This window comes from Neoarius graeffei, chromosome 7, assembly GCF_027579695.1.
Source record: "Neoarius graeffei isolate fNeoGra1 chromosome 7, fNeoGra1.pri, whole genome shotgun sequence".
NCBI lineage: Eukaryota > Metazoa > Chordata > Actinopteri > Siluriformes > Ariidae > Neoarius > Neoarius graeffei.
The window spans coordinates 72,789,939-72,812,904 of record NC_083575.1 but is presented as its reverse complement, the minus strand read 5'-3'; the positions used below and the strand labels follow the sequence as shown (position 1 = coordinate 72,812,904).

Below are 22,966 nucleotides of genomic sequence, written 5' to 3'. Positions count from 1 at the left end.
TGTGGCCTGCTTAATAATGTGGAACGTCCTTCTTAAGTAGTTTAATTGGGCTCACCTGGCAAACTAATTATCACAGGTGTCTGAGATTGATTTCAGTGATCCAAAGAGCCCTGAGACATAATACCATCCATGAGTTTAATTGAAAAACAAAAATTTAAATCTTTTGACACTTAAATCCAGTTTGCATAATACTTTGGAATGCGGTGTATAACTACAATTATGACTATACCTATGCCTGAATTTAGTCCCAGTCTGGAGCAGTCCCAACACAACTATAATCTTGGTTGGTCCTGCCACTCGGGTAAATAAACGCATGCAACTTAGGAATAGCCATGGAAGTTTTTTTTTCAGGTCGTCATTGGCTGTCCATCGCTAGTGCAAAAGGATGCACAGAAACGCAGATGGATCACGAGGCCTGCACCAGAGTGACTGAGTTGCCCGCAGCAGCAGCATGAATGGTCCAGCTGAGCTGCCGCGGAATATCTTGCCTCATGAGCTCTTGCATACCATTCTCTCCTAACAAAGCGACTTGCACAGTAAGGTAAGACAAACGAGGTCATGCCCCTATTGTGCTGTCTCTCTGGACCTCCAGACCCAATGCCAAGTGGTGCACAAAAGTGCCACAGACCTGACTGGTATGGAAGTTGCTCTGCAGTGGCCACTGACTTGCCAGGTGATGCCATCCATTGGTCATTTGAGTGGCTCTTGCACACCACCAGATGGCATGTGGCATTGGACTTGTTGGGTTTATCTGCCACATTGCACCGAAAAGCACCCTGTTGCTAGCGCCTTCTTGGTGATGTACTATTTAACTCATAGCTGGAACCCAGGCAGGTGCTACTACTCCGGGTCAGAGCGGACCTGGGAGCAATGGTGATTTTTGTAGTAGTAGTAGTAGTAGTAGTACTTTGTCACCATACAAGTACTGTGAGATGTCGTTTAGAAACAGCCCACAGATGCCTGTAAATTAAGTAGTTTAAACAATATAGGTACTGTACATCAATATTTAAAATGTATATAGAAAATATAAGATACACAAAATAAATATATACAACCAAATGTACTGGTAAGGTTGGAAGTGATGATATAAAATTAAGATAAATAATAAATAGGTGCAGGGTTCAGGTATTCACTGACTAAGTTAGCAGCGCAGTAGAGATAGATTAATGTTGGTATGGGACACATACCCACACACACACAGTTGGCAAGTTAAAAATGGAGGTATAAATAGTAATAAGTAAGGTGCAAGTGAGTCATCATATTACATTACAAAGCTGTGGCCACAGAATGCAGTATAGTTACCCAGACCAATGCACAGGGTCTTATTGCACAGTCCCCACTACACAGTCCAGGAAAGCAGGGGTCAGTATCAGTAATGTCCTAGTACAGTGATCACACTATTGGACAGACAGTGATCACACTATTGGACAGACATCTACCCCCACCCCACACACGTGTGTGTGTGTGTGTGTGTGTGTGTGTGCGCGCGCGCACACACACCTCCAGGTTTCCCAGCCTGGGGGGACCACTGGCATCTCACAGTTCAGCACATCCTGAAGTAATGAGGGGGGGCAGGTGATGCATGGAGTTCAAAAGTCTGATGGCAGTAGGATAGAAACTGTTCTTCAGTCTTGTAGTGCGGCTGCGCAGCGTCCTGAAGCGTCTGCCAGATGGCAGCATGTTGAAGAGCCTGTGACCGGGGTGTGTGTGATCCTTCAGTATGTTTATTGCTCTGTTTGTGCAGCGTGTGTGATGGATCTCCTCAAGTGTGGGGAGTTGACTGCCAATGATCCTCTGTGCCGTTTTAATGATGCGCTGTAGCGTCTTCTTGTTATCGGAGGTGCAGTTGGAGTACCATGATGTAATGCAGTATGTAATGACTGATTCAGTGGTGCAGCGGTAGAAATTGATGAGCAGATTTTGTGGTAATTGGGCCTTCTTCAGTGTCGTGAGCTCTCGCATACCATTCTCTCCTAACAAAGCGACTTGCACAGTAAGGTAAGACAAACGAGGTCATGGCCCCTATTGTGCTGTCTCTCTGGACCTCCAGACCCAATGCCAAGTGGTGCACAAAAGTGCCACAGACCTGACTGGTATGGAAGTTGCTCTGCAGTGGCCACTGACTTGCCAGGTGATGCCATCCATTGGTCATTTGAGTGGCTCTTGCACACCACCAGATGGCATGTGGCATTGGACTTGTTGGGTTTATCTGCAGCCTTTGGGCCCCCTTTTTGGCTATTGCCGAGGTGTTGGTGGCCCATGACAGGTCCTGGCTTATGTAAACTCCCAGGAACCTAAAGCTCTGCACCACCTCCACGGACTCCCCTCCAGTGCTGATGGATTGGTGGTGGTCACCCTGGCCACGCCGCCTGAAGTCCAAGATCACCTCCTTCGTCGTCTTGGAGTTCAGGGCCAGGTTGTTATCTTGGCTCCAACGTGCCAGGTGCTCCACCTCTTCCCTGTAGGCCGACTCGTTGTTGTTGGAAATCAGGCCAATCACAGTTGTATCGTCAGCAAACTTCACGATTGTGTTCGTGCTGTGCTTAAGAACACAGTCATGTGTGAAGAGGGAGTAGAGAAGGGGGCTGAGCACACACCCCTGCGGCGCGCCTGTGTTCAAGGTGATGGGTCTTGAGTGGAGTTTGCCCATGCGCACAGACTGGGGTCTGTTACTGAGGAAGTCCAGTATCCATCTGCAGAGCTGGGGACTGAAGCCGAGGTTGTACAGCTTGGTGGCCAGCTTGAGAGGGGGGATGGTGTTAAACGCCGAGCTATAGTCAATGAATAGCATACGCACAACTAGGGTATTAGGCAGAAAAAGAAATTTACCAGTCAAAAATAATATTTTATATAATCCTGATAAGCGCCGCAGGTGCGAAGACGAGCGCTGCAGGCGCGAAGTCCCTCTAGGGGGGTCTGGGGGCATGCCCCCCCAGAAAATTTTTGAAATTTAGACTTAATTTCCTGCATTCTAGGACATTTTCAGGGTGAAATGGCGTGTAATTTTTGATCAGAAATATTGCATATTTTTACTTTGTATTTTTTTCAGTTTCACTCCTGAATGTATCAGATGTATGTATGGTGTTTGATTTGGTAACAAAAGTGAAAAGAAAATAAACAACAATGAATTGTATATAATCTTTTGATCTAGTTACAGTATTTAATAAAAAAAAAAAACCAACAGTATTCTATTTTACCATACCCCAATGAAACCCCCTTGTTAATCAATGTATCACACATACCTTTTCTGTCTTTTTGTGGAAAAACGAATCAGTTTTTGTCACATTCAATTTGGGGCGTTTGTTGGGATTCATCTTGATCCAGAAGAGTGAGTCAGCAAAAAAAAATGCGGTTCTCCCGCCAAGAAAGAGGAAACTACAACGCAGGGTGTTTGGCAATTTTCGACCAATCAGAATTCGCGATTTATTCAGTCCGCATGTTACAAGATTCAGTGCGGGCCAAAATGGCGGAAACGATGAAATATTCTGATTTTTCATTTCAAGTTTTCAGTATTTTTCGTATTAAACTGTGTTTCTTACGATTTGTAAATGATGGCGGAACCACACACGGACTGGCCATCGGGAGTAGCGGGAGTTTTCCCAGTGGGCCGGTGGTTCAGTGTGGGCCAGCGGAGAAAAAAAAAAAAAAAAAAACAGTTGCGCGCTGGCCTTTAATATGATAAGCAATGTTAACAGTTTCTTTAACAAACTGTTAACATTGCTTATCATATTAAAGGCCAGCGCGCAACTATAATAAGCAATGTTAACAGTTTGTTAAAGAAACTGTTAACATTGCTTATCATATTAAAGGCCAGCGCGCAACTGTTTTTTTTGTTGTTTTTTTTTTTTTTCTCCGCCGGCCCACGCTGAACCACCAGCCCACCGGGAAAACTCCCGCTACTCCCGATGGCCAGTCCGTGTGTGGGCGGAACATAACTGGATTTATCGGACGACATGTGGGAGTATTCATGTGCGAAAATTTTCGGCATTATCGTCCGTTTCAGTATCCGTCTGTGTGTATACTTGCCCGTTGAAATCGGCAATCACCCGTCAAATTTACGGGTGGACGGGTCTCTGCCTAATACCTTACGCACAACGGTTTGGTTCCTCCAGATGTGAGAAGGCAGTGTGAAAGGCCCATGAAATACCGTCCTCCGTTGATCTGTTAGTCCTGTATGCAAACTGATGTGGGTCGAGGGATGGGGGGGGTTGGATTTGATGTGAGCTAGCACCAGTCGTTCAAAGCACTTCATCACAATGGGCGTGAGTGCTACTGGGCGATAGTCAGAGACTTGATGGCCGCCTGCTTGGGGACAGGAACAATGGTGCTGGTTTTAAGGCAGGTGGGGACTGCAGCTTGTTCCAGGGAGATGTTGAACAGGTTAGTGAAGACTGTGCTTAGTTGGCCTGCACAGTATTTTAGGACCTTTCCGGGAACTCCGTCTGGTGCTTTGCGAGGGTTAATGCTGCCGAGGGCCCGCCTAACCTCGTGTTCGCTTAGCACCAGTGCATGTGATGCAATGTCCATAAATTCAATGGGGGGTTGGGGAATGGGTCCCTCATCAAACCGTGCAAAGAATTTGTTGAGGTCATCAGGGAGGGTTGGGTTGTGAGAGCTGGGCAGACAGGGGTTGGTGCTCTTGTAATCTGTGTAGGATTTGATGCCCTGCCACATGCGTCTGGGGTCAGAGTCCACAAAGTGCTGCTCTATTTTTTCTTTATAGGAGCGCTTAGCTTCCCTGATGCCCCTCTTCAGGTTGGCCCTGGCTACTGTGTAGGCTGCCTGGTCGCTGGAGTGAAAAGCCTTGTCTCTGATTTGCCAGCAGGTTCTGGACTTGTCTGTTCATCCAGGGCTTGCGATTTGGAAAGGTGCGAATGGTCTTGTGGGTGGTAACATTGTCTACACAGAAGCTAATGTAATCCAGAACAGAAGATGCATATGTATTTAGATCTGATTGTCTGTCTATCCAAGGTAGAGATAGAATTAAAAAGTTCCCAGTCAGTGTCCTCAAAACAGTCTTGCAAGCATTCAATAGCTCCTTCAGGCCAGACTCTGATGATCTGGCTAGTAGGCTTTGACCTGGCAATGAGAGGCTTATATGCAGGGGTTAAGAACAGAGGAATGTGGTTGCAGCGTCCAAGGTGGGGGGATGGGGATGCCTTGTATGCGTTGGCAATGTTACAGTAAACAAAGTCTAGTGTATTCTTTCCTCTGGTTGGAAAATCCACAAACTGATAGAATTTAGGCAGAACAGACTTCAATTTAGCATGGTTAAAGTCTCCAGCTATAATGAACACAGCGTCGGGGTGAGAGTTTTGCAAGTCGCTGATGCTGTCATAAAGTTTGCTCAGTGCCATCTTAGCGTTAGCTTGGGGAGGAATGTAAACAGTGAGGAGAAACACCGCGGTGAATTCTCTTGGAAGATGAAACGGTCTACATTGCAAAGAAATAAACTCCAAATCTGGAGAGCAGTGTTGTTCTGTGATAATAACAGAGGTACACCAAGAGTTACTCACGTAAGTACACACACCTCCACCTTTGTCTTTGCCGGAGTTAGCAGTTCGGTCGGCCCGGTATACAGTCCAGCCGGCAATCTGGATAGCCGAGTCGGGGATGTTAGCGTTTAGCCATGTCTCCGTGAAGAGTAGGGCACAGCTGTTCCACTTCTGTGTCGAGATCCTAAGTCTCAACTCGTCCATCTTGCTGGTTAAGGACTGGGTGTTCGCGAGGACTAAGCTGGGGAGTGGAGGTTTGTGAGGGCAGTTTTTCAGCCTCATCTGGATGCCGCCTCTCTTACCCCACTTCTTTCTCCTGTATCTCCTCCGACGATGGTATGACTTGGCTCGATTGTTTACCCACGCAGGCACAGTGGTTCTAAGTAGTTCTTCAGGAATATCTGTGGGTGGTGGAGGAATAAAGCCTTCCAGTCCAATATCGGTGAGTTCTTCCAGACTGTAAACAATGCATGCTCTCACTGATTGTGGACTATTGCTAATCCTTACTAAAACAAGGTTAAAAACGATAAAGTAAAATAAAAAGTTGCATCTGTTTTGGGAGCTCCGGGCCGCAGCAACTATGTGCGCCGCCATCTTCCGTAAACACGTTATCTGCCACATTGCACCGAAAAGCACCCTGTTGCTAGCGCCTTCTTGGTGATGTACTATTTAACTCATAGCTGGAACCCAGGCAGGTGCTACTATTCCGGGTCAGAGCGGACCTGGGAGCAATGGTGATTTAAGGAGACTTTTCAAATATGAAATTTCCACATGTAGTGGACTTCACATCTCATGCTTGTATTTTTCATTTTAATGTGTTTGTTCCCCCCCCCCCTTCTCCATGAATCATTTTTTTGCATGTTGCTTTTTTTTTTTTTATGAGGGTCATGTGGCTTCATCCATCAGATGGGATTTCGTTTTTCATATTAATGATTCTAATATTATCTCACAGTATTCCCATAATGTCACCTGTGTTTAACTGAGCAATGTTCATGTGAAATTTCAGGGGGTAACATGCTGAAATGCACATTCAATTATTTATTTTATTTATTTATTTAAAAACCCACACAATCACATCTTCACATAGTCATGTGGGAAAAACCATATCAGAGACTCAGATTGTTGGCGCGCCCGCGTCTAAGACGCACTATTTCGAATAATGAATGCATTGTTGAGAGGGGCAGGGGCCAATATGGACGCAAGCATTTTATACCCTATTTGGAACATTTCGTGGCGTATTACAGACCCTCCAGGATTTTGCGATTTGCAAATTCAACCAATCCCCGCGAATTCAGGGCGGTGTTGAAATTATATCCAATCACCGCAAATTTGACCAATCATTGGCGTCGTCTTGAGGTGACGTCGACAAACTACCTTCCACCTTACTTCCAGTGTTGCCAGATTGGGCGGTTTCCTGCCCAGTTGGGGGGTTTCAAGTGCATTTTAGCGGGTTTTGAACATATTTTGGGCTGGAAAACGTCAGCAGTATCTGGCAACACTGCTTACTTCCGTGTTTCTGTTCAAGAGAAGCAGCATGTGCGAGTCATGTTTACGTCGGCTTAAATTATGTTACTGAAAGTGTGTTATGTTTACAGTGAAGGACTGTGTGCACTTTACATTTTATATATATATATATATATATATATATATATATATATATATATATATATATAAATATAAATTTTTTTTTTACTTAATACAAGAAACTAATGGATGTCAACATTTTTGCCAAAAAGGCATTTTATTTTCCATTGTTTAGGCAGCTTCAGCATCATACTGTGAGATTCTGTTCAAATTGTGTTTTTTTTTTTTTTTTTTTCTTCTAAGAAGCCTGAGCCATTTATTTTATTAGTTTATAATTATTGTTTAATTTAGTCTTCAGGAGAGACTGCCTGCACACAGTACTAGTATTAATAGTTTTTTGTTCTTACATGAAAGCTGAGGCATTTATATTATATTTTAAGGTAACTTCATGTTGTGCTGTGAGGTTCTGTGCACTTTAACTTTTGAACCAACAGGTGCATTTGGATAAGTAAAGCCTATTTTTCTGCATTTTTGTAGTCCTGGTAATCTTTTATATTGGTAAAGTTGTTTATATAGTAGGACCATTTCTCAGTGTCTGGTTTTTTTAATCAATAGTTTTTCAGTAATAACTTATCACTCAATTTTAATCACAAAAAGAGAAAATCGCAACAATTTCTCGCAACTTTCACTTCCTCCCGCAATGTAATCGCAGCAAAAACCTAAAAAACACAACTTTCATCGCAATTTTTTGGAAAACCCCCCCCCCAGATGTATTAAATGTACATCTATTAGATGTAGATGTATTAAAAATACATCTATTTTGCCTTTCTTCGGCAGAAAGGGAGTACATTCCCCTGAAAAAACTGATACCCCTGATACCCAAGGTAATTAGTCATACTAGATTTACAACAACTACTACTACAACAGCAACCACTACTACTACCACTGGTGACGACTACTACTACTATAGACCTACACCAAACTGAAAACAAGTTAATAAAATTATAATTTACAAGGGGGAGATAATATAGATGTGATATATAGTGGCCTGTGGTTGAATTCCAAAATATTGCAACTGATTTAAACAATATCTCAATATATTTGGTTGAAGCATTGATTTTTGTCATCTACATTGCTTCATATGGCTTCTAATACAAAAAAAAAAACCAGAATTGAGAAGAAAAAAAACAGCCTTGGGCTCGCTTCGCTCACTAGGTTTACTTCAACTGAAGGATAATCAATGGGCCCCTGTTTTTTCCCAGGAGGGGCCCTGTGGGCCCCTTGACCTGCAAAACAATCTGAGTCTCTGCCATATGATGTGAAATGTGTGAATTTTCCATCACAGACCATCTGCATGTATGTGAAAGCAATGCAAATACTGCTTGTAAGAGTATTCAACAGTGTAAGACTTCCTTTAACACTATGGGTATTACTTTAGGCCAATTTAGGTGTAATTTTTGACACAGATCTAAGGTCCATGAAGTAACCGACATGACTTTGCACCATTAGCATGTGTAGTGAGTACTAATTTCTCTTTCACAGGGATGGACAATGCCCATACTAAGACGGTCGAGGAGGTGTTGGGGTACTTTGGAGTGAATGAGTCCACAGGATTGAGCAGTGAACAGCTGAGGAAGAATCGTGAGCGATGGGGTCCCAACGGTACACCACCATTACACATACAACGATAACATTATTACAGCCAATAAAAAGACTCTTCGTTCTGATGCAGTTTGATCTTTTGAAGTTTTCCGAAGTTGATGAATGTGGTGTATACTTGCTATTTATTAATGTGATGCACTGAGATTAATTTTAAACTTTTTCTCTTTTCCTTACTGGATCTAACAATTCATCATGCAGAATTACCAGCAGAAGAAGGTAAGAAACCCAAACCCCTGGTCTGGGGCTAATTAACAGTAAGCGTTCCTAAGCCGTATTCAAAGCTGCTGAGTTAAGTCCAAAAGTTGTCAGTGTTCACGTGCGGAAATTTGTGTATTCACATCCTACATATTTTTGATATTGTGCACAAAGTTTTATTGTCTACACCATGTAAGATGCAAAACTGAGGTCATAAAATTGTTACAATCGCATGTAACTAAGGCATGCCTCCATTTTACTGAACTCCACCCCACATGCGTAACTTTTGCACACCTTCTGAATAGAATTTAAGTAATGTCTGAGGTCTGAATACTGAAGCGCAAAATAAAATCTTTACTGCTACAGTGGTGCTTGAAAGTTTGTGAACCCTTTAGAATCTTCTATATTTCTGCATAAATATGACCTAAAACCTCATCAGATTTTCACACAAGTCCTAAAAGTAGATAAAGAGAACCCAGTTAAACAAATGAGACAAAAATATTATATTTGGTCATTTATTTATTGAGGAAAATGATCCAATATTGCATATCTGTGAGTGGCAAAAGTATGTGAACCTCTAGGATTAGCAGTTAATTTGAAGGTGAAATTAGAGTCTGGTGTTTTCAATCAATGGGACGACAATCAGGTGTGAGTGGGCACCCTGTTTTATTTAAAGAACAGGGATCTATCAAAGTCTGATCTTCACAACACATGTTTGTGGAAGTGTATCATGGCATGAACAAAGATTTCTGAGGACCTCAGAAAAAGCATTGCTGATGCGCATCAGGCTGCAAAAGCTTACAAAACCATCTCTAAAGAGTTTGGACACCACCAATTCACAGTCAGACAGATTGTGTACAAATGGAGGAAATTCAAGACCATTGTTACCCTCCCCAGGAGTGGTCGACCAACAAATGCCGCTTTTCCACTACAAACGCGGCTGAGCCGTGCCGTGCCGAGTCGAGCTGAGTCGAGCTGAGCGGGGCTGTTGGAGTTGCATTTCGACTACAACCGCGCTGAGCCGTGCTGGCTGGAAGTGGGTGGACACATTGGGTGGAGTTAGCGAAAGTGGGTGGACGTCACGTGATGTCGTTAAGCAGCGCAAACAGTGACATCAGTGACAGTGGCGGAACAAGTCAGAGCCGGGCCGGGGGCGGGGCAAATGACCGGGCACTTTATTAAAGCTTATCATAACATCATTTTAGGCTACAAAATGTCCGCAACTGCGGTGTTTACCAATTTCAACACTACCGGGTGCAACTATGTTATTTAGTACTTCAAGTCCTTCAAACGAACATGTAACTCAGAAACAAAAAACATTAGGATACTGTACATGGCTCATAATAAAACATCAATAGCCTATACTGCGCACATTATTTGAAGGGCATACGAATGAGCACTCAGAGGTTGCAACGGTGACAGGAAGAGTCAGAAATAAAAGGAGGGCGGTGCAAACCTCACTGAATGCACTGTGTTTACCAATTTCAACACTACGGGGTGCAACTATGTTATTTTGTACATTAAGTCCTTCAAACGAACATGTAACTCAGAAACAAAAAAACATTAGGCGACATACTGTACATGGCTCATAATAAAACATCAATAGCCTACTGCGCGCATTATTTGAAGGGCATACGGCGAGCCTTGCGCTCCGCGAACTCGTGCACGATGCTCTGTATGTCACTGATTCAGTGAGCTTTTAAGCGGTAGTCTCACGACCTGAATAGTAAACAATAAACATGGAGGACATGGAGTCGTTAGTGTTGCTGGTCTTGGTGCTGTGGCTTGTTGTCACCGACAACGCCAACAGATACTGGCAAGAGCGTATAGATGAGGCGAGGCGCATAAGGCTTCAGAAATTCTCGTAATTCGTAATTATTCTTCTTCCGGGTTTGCGGTGTTTACAGATCCCAGCGCGCTCGCGGGGCGTGTGTGGGCATGTGAGGACACTCCTCCTCACCAATCAGTGCACAGGGGAGTGTCTGCTCACGCCCCCAGCCTCACTCGGCACGGCTTGGCTCGCTTCAGCCCCACTCCAAAACGGTGCGAGTTTTAGGGGCTAAGCAGGGCTGAAACGAGCTGAGTCGTGCTGGTTTTTGGTAGTCGAAACGCGAGCCGTGTCGGGCTGAAGTGAGCTGAAGCGAGCTGAAAAAGGGTAGTGGAAAAGGGCCAAAAGATCACTCCAAGAGCAAGGCGTGTAATAGTCGGTGAGGTCACAAAGGACCCCAGGGTAACTTCTAAGCAACTGAAGGCCTCTTTCACATTGGCTAATGTTAATGTTCATGAGTCCACCATCAGGAGAACACTGAACAACAATGGTGTGCATGGCAGGCTTGCAAGGAAAAAGCCATTGCTCTCCAAAAAGAACATTGCTGCTCGTCTGCAGTTTGCTAAAGATCACGTGGACAAGCTAGAAGGCTACTGGAAAAATGTTTTGTGGACGGATGAAGCCAAAATAGAACTTTTTGGTTTAAATGAGAAGCGTTATGTTTGGAGAAAGGAAAACACTGCATTCCAGCATAAAAACCTTATCCCATCTGTGAAACATGGTGGTGGTAGTATCATGGTTTGGGCCTGATTTGCTGCATCTGGGCCAGGACGGCTTGCCATCATTGATGGAACAATGAATTCTGAATTATACCAGCGAATTCTAAAGGAAAATGTCAGGACATCTGTCCACAAACTGAGGCCCTGTCCACACGGCACCGGATTCAGGTGACTCCGATACAATTGCTTATCGTTTAGGCCTGGCGTCCACACGGCACCGGCGTTTTGGGCACCCAAAACGCCATCTTTTTGAGAACGGGTTCCAGAGTGGAAAGATCTGGCAACGTTGCCGTTGTGAAGTCGTCTGGATGAGTAGAACGGATTTGTTTACGATGACATCACAACCACATGACTGTGAGTGCTTCATGCCAGGTAGAAGTGTAACGAACTCGATGCGAGTTGTCAACAAATCCTATAACTTGGTTCATGAAACGCGCTTACAAAATATTTTCACTGTGAATATTTATTGTGTAATGGTGCAAAGTGAGAGAGACTCTGCCCTTAGGGCAGAGTCAATCCCGCCAGCAAAAATAGGGAAAAAAAGGAGCGATCTCACCTCTTCAGATGTTGGTTTAAGTCCTACAATACATTCCTCAAAAAGGGCGTAGAAGAGCAAATTAATCCATCAACGTGTAGCATTCAATTTATTCCGGACCATTAAAGACGCCGCCTTCCGCGTAGAATCATACGTCATCCTCGCCGCCATATTGGATAGGTCAAAGCGGAGAATAAAGATTAGCTGCGTTTAACTGTACCAACAGGTTTGCCATCCAAACGAGATCACATGGGATTACCTTTCACAGGTGAGACTGGAAAAATACTTTTCACTGTATTTGGTCATTATAATGTAATTTTACGAACAGATTTTCCTGACTTTGTGGCTAATATGAAGTCTCGCGCATAATAGTTTATGCGCATGTGTCCTTACTACTTCTATTGTTCTGGTGTCTCCGAAGGGACCGTCTTACAGCGCCCCTAGAGGTGTGGCATGTGTATTGCATTGTTTTCAGCAAGCGTTGCGTTGCCATATGGACCTGATATTTTACTGATCGTTGCTCATTTGGACGCGATATATTTTTAAATAACATCTCGTTGCCGTTGTCGTGTGGATGTAGCCTGAATCTCAAGAGAAGGTGGGTCATGCAGCAAGACAATGACCCTAAGCACACAAGTCGTTCTACCAAAGAATGGTTAAAGAAGAATAAAGTTAATGTTTTGGAATGGCCAAGTCAAAGTCCTGACCTTAATCTAATCGAAATGTTGTGGAAGGACCTGAAGCGAGCAGTTCATGTGAGGAAACCCACCAACATCCCAGAGTTGAAGCTGTTCTGTACGGAGGAATGGGTTAAAATTCCTCCAAGCCGGTGTGCAGGACTGATCAACAGTTACTGGAAATGTTTAGTTGCAGTTATTGCTGCACAAGGGGGTCACACCAGATACTGAAAGCAAAGGTTCACATACTTTTGCCACTCACAGATATGTAATATTGGATCATTTTCCTCAATAAATAAATGACCAAGTATAATATTTTTGTCTCATTTGTTTAACTGGGCTCTCTTTATCTACTTTTAGGACTTGTGTGAAAATCTGATGTTTTAGGTCATATTTATGCAGAAATATAGAAAACTCTAAAGGGTTCACGAACTTTCACATTACAGTGGTGCTTGTAACTCAACTCCAAATACAGCTTTTGATCTTTTAAAAGCCTGCAAGCAAAGGCTATGGTTTTGTCTGGCTAATTGAAGGTATACTGTGGAGGGGTATTGTGGGGATTTTGCTTGATGTGTGGCCTGGATGAATTTTTATATAAAATTCAGCAGTGTTTACATGCTGCCTAATAAACCAATCAGTGAAAACCAACCATGTACACATCTTAAGTAATCAGAGACTGATTTGTGTGACACTTCTGTAGCCTGTGAAACAAGGAGGCTCATCAGTTGAAGAGAAGTATAAACACTGTGTAAATGACGCAAACTGGTTAAGTGTGGAAAGAAAACTTGTGTTGCAGATAAAGAAAAAAATTGTACACCCTTTAAATCAGAAAAAGTTGGGACGGGATGGAAAATGCAAATAAAAAAAAAAAGACAGCGGTGATTGCCCCCCCACCCCAAAAAAAAAAATTTACTTTGACTTGTATTTCATTGCAGACAGAATGAACCCAAGATATTTCATGGTTTGTCTGGTCAACTACATTTTATTTTGTTAATACAAGGGTAAGTCAAAAAGTTCTAAGACAGATGTTATAATTTCAAAAGGTGTGAAAGACATCCCCCGGAATTCTACAAAGAAGGAATTCTCCGATGGAAACACGGCTTGCAGAAGTGTTTAGATTTAAATGGAGAATATGTTGAGAAATAGCTTTATTTTCATAAAGTTTTTTTTTCAATTTGTCTTAGAACTTTTTGACTTGGTATACATCATTCCTGTCTAACACATTCCAAAAATGTGACGGGGGGGATTTAGGGCTAGTAATGAGATGTTACTTGAAACAGGTGATGTCAGCAGGTGACTGAAATCATAATTTGGTACAAAGTGATTATCCAGGAAAGGCCTAGTCTTTGAGGAGCAAACATAGACCAAGGGTCTCTGGTTTGTTAACGACTGTGTGATAATTGAAATGTTTAAAAACCATGTTCCTCAAGGAAAGTTATGAAGGGATTTGGATATTTCACTCTCTACAGTAGACTCTCCAGGAATCTGGAGGAATATTGGTGCGTACAGGGCAAGGGCACAAGCCTAAGCTGAACGCCTGTGATCTCTGATCCCTCAGACAGCACTGCATCAAGAACCATCATTCATATATAGTTGATAACCACATGGGCTCGAGATTCCTTTGTCAAGCAGGACAATACGAAGTTATATCCACATATACTAGTTAAACTTTGCTGAGCAAAAAGGAAGCCTGATGTTAACGGTGTCTAAAAGTGCTGTTGATTTTCTCTGGGCTTGGAACCATCTGGGATAGACCATTACGCAGTGGAAATGTGAATTGTGGTCAAATGAATCCGTATTATAGGTCTTTTTTGGAAGAAGTAGCTCCAAACCAAAGATGAAAAGGACCATCCAGACTGTTACCAGCAGCAAATCCAAAAGCCAGGGTGTGTCTTGGTATGGGGTTGTGTCAGTGCACTTGGCAAAGGTAACTTGGACTTCTGTGATGGCGGCATTAATGCAGAAAGGTACATTGAAGTTTTGGAGCAACATGTGCCGCCTTCAAAACAGCATTTGATCTCTTACATTGTCGGTATTTGTTATAAGCTGAAAGAGTGGCTGCAAGGAAAGGAACAAAAAAAACCCCTAATGACTAAAACTAGTTTAGCTGTGTGCAGTGCTGCTTAGCCCGAAAAGACTTACAGTACCAGAGGAAAGGTTTGGACACGCCTTCTAATTCAATTTTTTTATTTTTTTTTTAAATTATCCCCTGCTGGCCAAAAGGCCCGAAGGGGGATGGTCGTGCCAATGTCTGTCCGTCAGTCAGTCCTGGGAAGGGTACTCACCTTCTGAAATCAACTCCTCTCACAATTTTTGGAGGAATTTCACAAAACTTGACAGAATTCTTTGTCATATCAGTAATCTGCGCATTGCAATTTTGTTCAATTCGGTCGCATTTTACCAGAGTTATAGCCCTTGATTACCAAACTTGTACTTTGACAATTTCATGAGGGTTTGCTTGTCTTCTGAAATGAACTCCTCTCCCAATTTTTGGAGGAATTAAACAAAACTTAGCAAAAGGCTTTATGTTGGTCACACGCATATTACAATTTAGTTCAATTCAGTCGAATTTCTTCAGTTATGGCCCTTGATTACCAAATTTGCACTTCGACAATTTCGTGAGGGTGTATTAAGCACTTATAGCATGGATGTAGTTACCAGCGGGGGATATTGTGCTCTCGGAGCACTCTTGTTATTAACTAAGATTAATGTATTAAAGTAACAGTGGTCTGTTGTTTCTCTTTACTTAGTTGAGTGGTTCTTGACATAATGTATGGATTACTACAGTTGTGGAATAGGGCTATTTGCTGCATTATTATTATTTACTGTTTGATCTCAAACGCACTAAGAAGGCAAGAAATTGCACTAATCACCTTTTGACGAGGCACACGTTAATTGAAAAGAATTTCAGGTGACTACCTCATGAAGCTGGTTAAGATAATGCCAATAGTGGGCAAAGCTGTAATCAAGGTAAACAGTGGCTGCTTTGAAGAATCTAAAATATCAAACTTTTTTTTTTTTTTTTGGGGGGGGGACAATTCTATTAGTGCTCAGCGTAAATGAGTACACCCCCTTGGAAAAGTAACATTTTAAACAATATCTCAATGAACACAAACAATTTCCAAAATGTTGACAAGACAGAGTTTAATATAACATCTGTTTAACTTTATAACGTGAAAGTAAGGTTAATAATATAAACTTGGATTACACATTTTTCAGTTTTACTCAAATTAGGGTGGTGCAAAAAGGAGTACACCCCACAACAAAAACTACTACATCTAGTACTTTGTATGGCCTCCATGATTTTTTTTAATTATGGCACCAAATCTTCTAGACATGGAATGAACAAGTTGGCGACATTTTGTAACATCAATCTTTTTCCATTCTTCAACAATGACCTCTTTTAGTGACTGGATGCTGGATGGAGAGTGATGCTCAACTTGTCTCTTCAGAATTCCCTGTTCGATTGGGTTCAGATCAGGAGACATACTTGGCCACTGAATCACTTTCACCCTGTTCTTCTTCAGAAAGCCAACAGTGGCCTTAGATGTGTGTTTAGTCATGTTGGAAAAGTGCATGATGACCAAGGGCACGGAGTGATGGTAGCATCTTCTCTTTTCAGTATAGAGCAATAGATCTGTAAATTCATGATGCCATCAATGAAATGCAGCTCCCCGACACCAGCAGCACTCATGCAGCCCCACATAAGGACGCTGCCACCACCATGTTTCACTGTAGGCACCATGCATTTTTCTTCGTATTCCTCACCTTTGTGACGCCATACAGTTTTGAAGCCATCAGTTCCAAAAATATTTATCTTGGTCTCATCACTCCAGAGTATAGAGTCCCAGTAGTCTTCATCTTTGTCAGCATGGGCCCTGGCAAACTCTAGGCGGGCTTTTTTGTGCCTGGGCTTTAGGAGAGGCTTCTTTCGTGGACGGCATCCATGCATGCTATTCCTCTGCAGTGTACGCCGTATTGTGTCACGGGAAATAGTCGCCCCAGTTTGGCTTTCTACTTCTTTAGATAACTGCAGTGAACTTGCATGCCGATTTTCTTCAACCCTGCTCATCAGAAGATGCTCCTGTCGAGGTGTTTACTTCCGTGGACGACCTGGATGTCTCTGTGAGATGGTTGCAGTTCCATCTTTCTTAAATTTTTGTACCACTTTTGCTACGGTATTCTGACCAAGTAAAGCTTTGCTGATCTTATAGCCTTCACCTTTGTGGTGTAAAGAAATTATTTTCTTTGGGGAATTCTGAAGAGACAAGTTGAGCATCACTCTCCATCCAGCATCCAGTCACCTAAAGGATATAATTCAGTATTGTTCTACAGTGTAGAAAATGGTCAAAATACAGGACAAACCTATGAATGAGTAGGGGTATACAAACTTTTGACTGGAGCTGTAGTTTCATTTAGTTCTGGTAAGCAGTGCCACGTTCTGTGCATTTGCACCTGAGTGGTTTCATAAAGTTATGAACGTGATAGGAGTAGCAGCAGTAGAAGAAGCAACATATAACATGTTTATAATAAGGTGCAAGTCCTAGAGGGAGGGGGTTACAAAACTTGTCCCAGCCAAACACAAAAAGGGAAGACACTGGAGTAAAAAGCATTTTAATCTGTATTTTGAAAGTCCATGCACAATCACCGTTACTAACCGTGAAACCTTAGATGTGTAACAAACCTAGTACACACAAACGGTTCATTTGGAATCTGCAATTGGAATCATAGCAACTATGTTGAAAGTGTGTTTGTGTCTCTGGTTCCTCTGGCTCTGTAAGTAAGAGGAGAGGCCTTTTTGTTGATTGTTCTCCTAACTTACCCAGCCTCTTCCCCTCTCTGTTTACAGGGAAGTCTCTGTGGGAATTGGTGCTGGAGCAGTTCGAGGATCTGCTCGTGCGGATTCTGCTGCTCGCAGCCTGCATTTCCTTTGTAAGCACTAATGGGAACCAGCACATCACAACTGTGATGCTGAACCTAACCCCCACCCCCGTGCATTTAGTAATCTAATAAGTGCCATTGCTAAGAACCTCTCGGATCATGAGCGTTTATCATCTAATTGCCACAGTATATTGTGGCCATCATGCACTTGTGCTCTTTCTGAATTTACTTGTTCATTCATGTTTTGGGGGAAGACTATCAATGACTAATTGGATTTTGTGTCTTTGTCAGACCCTGGCCTGGTTTGAAGAAGGGGAGGGCACAATCACTGCTTTCGTAGAGCCTTTTGTAATTCTCCTGATCCTTATCGCCAATGCCATCGTAGGCGTGTGGCAGGTAAGTACAGAAACATACAGTACTTGGCAAAATGTGGATATTTGGCTTAAACATCACTCATCAGTTGGTGCTAAATGGAAATGCGTATATAGGAACACCTGTACACCTGCTTATTCCTGCAATTATCCAATCAGCAAATCATGTGGCAGCAGCGTAGTTCATATGATCATACAGATACAGGTCAAGAGCTTCAGTTAATGTTCAGATCATGTATCAGAATGGGGAAAATATAATTTCACGGACTGTGCTACGGTTGTTGGAGATGGAAGGGCTGGTGTGAATATTACAGAAACTTCTCATCTCTTGGGATTTTCACACCAAACAGTCTCTGGAATTTATCGACAATTGTAGTGTTGTAGTCAAGACCAAGACTTTGAGGGGTTGAGACCAAGTGAAGACCAGGACCAGATCAGTGCATGTGAAGGAGGAAATTGAGAGGCGACTGCTATTAACAGTAATAAAAACTTCAAATTAGCAGTGACTCATGGTATTGGTTGAAGTTTTGCGGTTGATTCCAAGAGGAGACCAAGACTGATCTCGAGTAATACAATACTATAGAATGTTGCGAAAAACAAAAAGGTCCAGTGATCAGCACTCCTGTGAATGGGAAAAGCCTTGTTGTTGATGGCACTCAGAAGAGAATGGCAAGACTGGTATAAGGCCAGGAAGGCTATGGTAACTCAAATAACTACTCATTACAACAGTGATGAGCAGAAAAGCATCTCAAGATGCACAAAACTTCACACTTGTGCACACTGCGCAGAAGACCAAATCAGGTTTGTCTCTTGTCAACAAAGAACAGAAATTTGAGTGTACAGTGGGCACAGGTTCACCAAACCCAGACAGTAGGCGACTGGGGAAAAATGTCTTGTGCTGTTGAAGCAGCCTAACCATTCTCCTCTTACCTCTCATCAGCAAGAGGTTTCTGCTCACCGGATGGCTTTTGTTTTCCACACCATGCTGTGCAATCTCTTGATGGTTCTGCAAGAGAGAGAGAGAGAGAGAGAACTTTTATTTTTTTTAAACCCAGGAGAGTAGCAGTTGTTGAAATACTTGCACCAACAACCATCCCACATTTAGTCATAGAAATAACACTCCAATTGTTCTGATGTTTGGTGTGAATATTAGCTGAAGCTTTTGACCTGTATCCACGTGATCTTGTGCATTGCGCTGCTGCCACATGACTGAATTTTGGATAATTTTCTGTGTGCGAATGTACAGGTACATGCATATAAATAAATCTAGTCCTATTTGTTTATCTAGGAACGCAATGCGGAAAATGCCATTGAAGCACTGAAGGAATACGAGCCAGAAATGGGGAAGGTGTACAGACAGGACAGGAAGAGCGTACAGAGAGTCCGAGCCAGAGATATTGTGCCTGGTGACATTGTAGAAGTAGCAGGTAAGCAGAAAATCTACACACACACTATCCTCTGCTGTGGTTAACTGCAGGCTCTTCCCTGTCTGATTACTCATTCGGTGAAATTATGGAGTGAAGATGTACATTGGCTTCAAGAATTAAAACCGAAAAATGTTTTATAAAATAAGAGTGACACAATAATCAATGTTTTGGATGATCATCTCAATTTCTGTATTTTGAACCTGGTGTATGAATTGATGACTGCAGCCTAAATCTGCTAATTTACCGTATTTTCTGGACTATAGAGCGCACCTGTATATAAGCCGCATCCGCTCTATTTTAAAAAAAAAATTAAAAAAAAGATATACAAGCCGCACCGGGCTATAAGCCGCAGATATCTATGTTGAAAAATTAGATATTTACTGCATGTACAGAACGATTTTGTACTGTAAATGTACATGCATGTACCTGAACAGATTCTTTCCGAACAGTGCCTTTTAACACGGCAGCAACTTTGCTGATTAAAACGGAACAGAACCAAGAGAAAATAACCGGTATTTATTTACCTTCATTTCTCCTGTGTTTGAAACCACAAGTCACTTTAATCATCTTCGCTGGATTTGAAAATAATTACCAGTTAGTAATTTGTCATGCGTGTTCTATCTGCTAAAGATCTGCTAATTCTTCTTTGCATTGATTTTTCGTCTATCTTATTTTTGATTCTACTTCCGGTTAGAGCGCCCCTAGCGGTGGAAGAAAAATCCACAGAATAGCCGCACCTTTGTATAAGCCGCATGGTTCAAAACCTAGGAAAAAAGTAGCGGCTTATAGTCCAGAAAATACGGTAAATGAGCTGAAAATTTTCTGTATGAAGGAGGGTTCAAATCCACGGTCCGGGGGGGGTTTAAACAATACAGTAAAATGGCATAATTGATCAATCACCGAGTTGATTCAGCTGTAATATAGCAGTATATGCTTGGCCTTCTTTTTATATAAAACATCAGGCTGGACAGTGTTGTATTTACTGATGCTTTTCTGGCAGGTTCATAAGTGAATCAAGATGTAATTTTTCAGGCTAGCAGTAGCATATCGTCATTGCCCAAACTGAAACCGCCTGTAAAATACTCTAAAAGCCGAGTGAAGATTTCTCCATCAATCTGTCAGTTGCAGCTGGAGAGCATCGCTGCCGTGATGTGAGCTGGCCTTTTGTTTGCTTTGAGAGACCAATCAACATTGTCTGCTCAGGATCACTATCTTCACAAGTGTCCATCTCCAGGAAACCATAAATACACTGCTGGAAAAAAAGACTCGGTGTTTTTCTTAAAGGACATATGCAGAACCATTATTTCTAAATAAATTTCTGAGTGGATAGTATCTCCATCCTTGACTCTTGTATGCTGCATAAATGGGAATATAAATATATATTTTTGAGAGTTAAAATCGACCGCAAAGTTGGTATTCGAGCTGCCCCGCTGAGCCAGCCAGCCCTCAGTCCGTGACATCACAGCGGTAATCAGTTTTAAGGCCGAGGCCTTTGACAGCTATAGACCAAAGTCGTATAAATAAAAGTTTATGGTGAAAGTAAGAAATACCGTTACCGACTTGCTCAACTAAGACTGATTTGACTTCACTGATTGTGGGTTGACTCTCATTAAAACAGGATGGGTGTTATAACTTATGCAACATGCATGCATTTTCACTGATAAACTGTAAAAGGCTAATTAAATAATCAGATGAACTGAGACAATCACATTCTGAAGCAAATTAAATAATCTTATACTGGTAACTTAAACACGCAATACAAGTTACATGTATTAATCTAAATGCAGGTAAACAACATGGTGTTTTTGCTGTTTTGTATCCAAATGAGAGTCGGAGCTTACCCATTTGTGTTCTCGCTTCTTGAAGGCCGATCTTATGGCCGATTGTTTGAAAACAAATCTGACTTTTCAGTTGTTCATTCAGTTCTCTGTTCACTTCTTCCACATAAGGGCGAGATGGCAGCAATATCTAGCGGAGAAATCAGACGGCTGCTCCACTCATTCTCCATTTTCTCCATTCTGAGTACTCCATTATTGCTCGGCTCAGGCAATTACTAAAACCCGGGACGGGACGTCACTGGTTTTAGCAACAACTGTGGGGGAGGTCACTGCCCAAGCGATATGTCATGTCCCGGGTTTTACCAACAACCTTCGGCTTGCGCTCCAGGAGAACTGGTGCAACTGAACTTACTTTCCTTTTTTTTAAAAATAAATGGATACTTGTAGTTTTATTTAATTGTTGGTACTGCACCCTCTTTCAATACAGGCTTATAGCCAACGCTTCTCAACAGATCAGACGTTTCGTACGAGTTTTCAGTAAAATGTGCAGAGCAGAGGAGATACCACTTTATAGGTGCCCAATGTGTCCGTGAATGTCTCGCAAAACGCGTCCAGATCTTTGCAGTTTGAACATTCTTGGGCCATGAATGCAACATAAATCCACCTTCTGTCATGTTGCTGCACCCACCAATAACGCACCTACGTGGCATGGTGATAAATTAGCTCAAAATGGAGGATTGGAGTTGCAGTCAGCTCTGTGTTTTTAGTATAGCGGAAATGGTGATGAGACCAATAGATTTCTTGCTGTGCTGTCACAGATGTCAAGGTCATTCACTCAGACTGCTACCTATATAAATCACTTTAATCATAACAATAAATCTAATAGTAATTTTTAACACTTGAAATTATTCCTGTGCCATTCTTGAGGTCTCAAAGCATTTATAAAGGAAAGTGAGGCCATGGTTCTGCGTATCTCCTTTAAAGGAACAGTCCACCGTACTTCCATAATGAAATATGCTCTTATCTGAATTGAGACGAGCTGCTCCGTACCTGTCTGAGCTTTGCGCGACCTCCCAGTCAGTCGGACGCAGTCAGATGTGCTGTCACTCCTGTTAGCAATGTAGCAAGGCTCAGTATGGCCAATGGTATTTTTTGGGGCTGTAGTTAGATGCGACTAAACTCTTCCGCGTTTTTCCTGTTTACATAGGTTTATATGACCAGTGATATGAAACAAGTTCAGTTACACAAATTGAAACGTAGCGATTTTCTATGCTATGGAAAGTCCGCACTATAATGACAGGCGTACTAACACCTTCTGCGCGCTTCGGCAGCGCATTGATACGGAGCTCAGATATCAATGCGCTGCCGAAGCGCGCAGAAGGTGTTAGTACGCCTGTCATTATAGTGCGGACTTTCCATAGCATAGAAAATCGCTACGTTTCAATTTGTGTAACTGAACTTGTTTCATATCACTGGTCATATAAACCTATGTAAACAGGAAAAACGCGGAAGAGTTTGGTCGCATCTAACTACAGCCCCAAAAAATACTGTTGGCCATACTGAGCCTTGCTACATTGCTAACAGGAGTGACAGCGCGTCTGACTGCGTCTGACTGACTGGGAGGTCGCGCAAAGCTCGGAGAGGTACAGAGCAGCTCGTCTCAATTCAGATAAGAGCATATTTCATTATGGAAGTACGGTGGACTGTTCCTTTAAGGAAGTGGTGAAGCATTCTTATTTGGCTGGCTTTGTTGACCAGGATAACGGTGTATATTAATTTGATAACATTTAGAACATTATCAGAAACCAGCTTAAGTGAGTTTGATTTTTGACTGTAGGCAGAAAGGGTTAAGGTTCAGGCTTGTAATTGTTGGC

The 22,966-nt window shown here is 42.4% G+C and overlaps 1 protein-coding gene across 2 annotated transcripts in view; it reads left to right on the top strand.

Moving 5' to 3' along the window:
* si:dkey-28b4.8 (sarcoplasmic/endoplasmic reticulum calcium ATPase 2) overlaps positions 1-22,966 on the top strand; it is an 85,728-nt gene that overhangs the window by 17,975 nt on the left and 44,787 nt on the right. For both annotated transcript variants that reach the window (XM_060926375.1, XM_060926376.1), the window contains exons 2-6: positions 8,562-8,681; positions 8,880-8,897; positions 17,485-17,567; positions 17,808-17,912; positions 19,176-19,314. In XM_060926375.1, coding sequence (XP_060782358.1) covers positions 8,564-8,681; positions 8,880-8,897; positions 17,485-17,567; positions 17,808-17,912; positions 19,176-19,314 — 463 coding nt within the window. In that variant the 5' untranslated portion in view covers positions 8,562-8,563. The remainder of the gene's footprint in view (positions 1-8,561; positions 8,682-8,879; positions 8,898-17,484; positions 17,568-17,807; positions 17,913-19,175; positions 19,315-22,966) is intronic.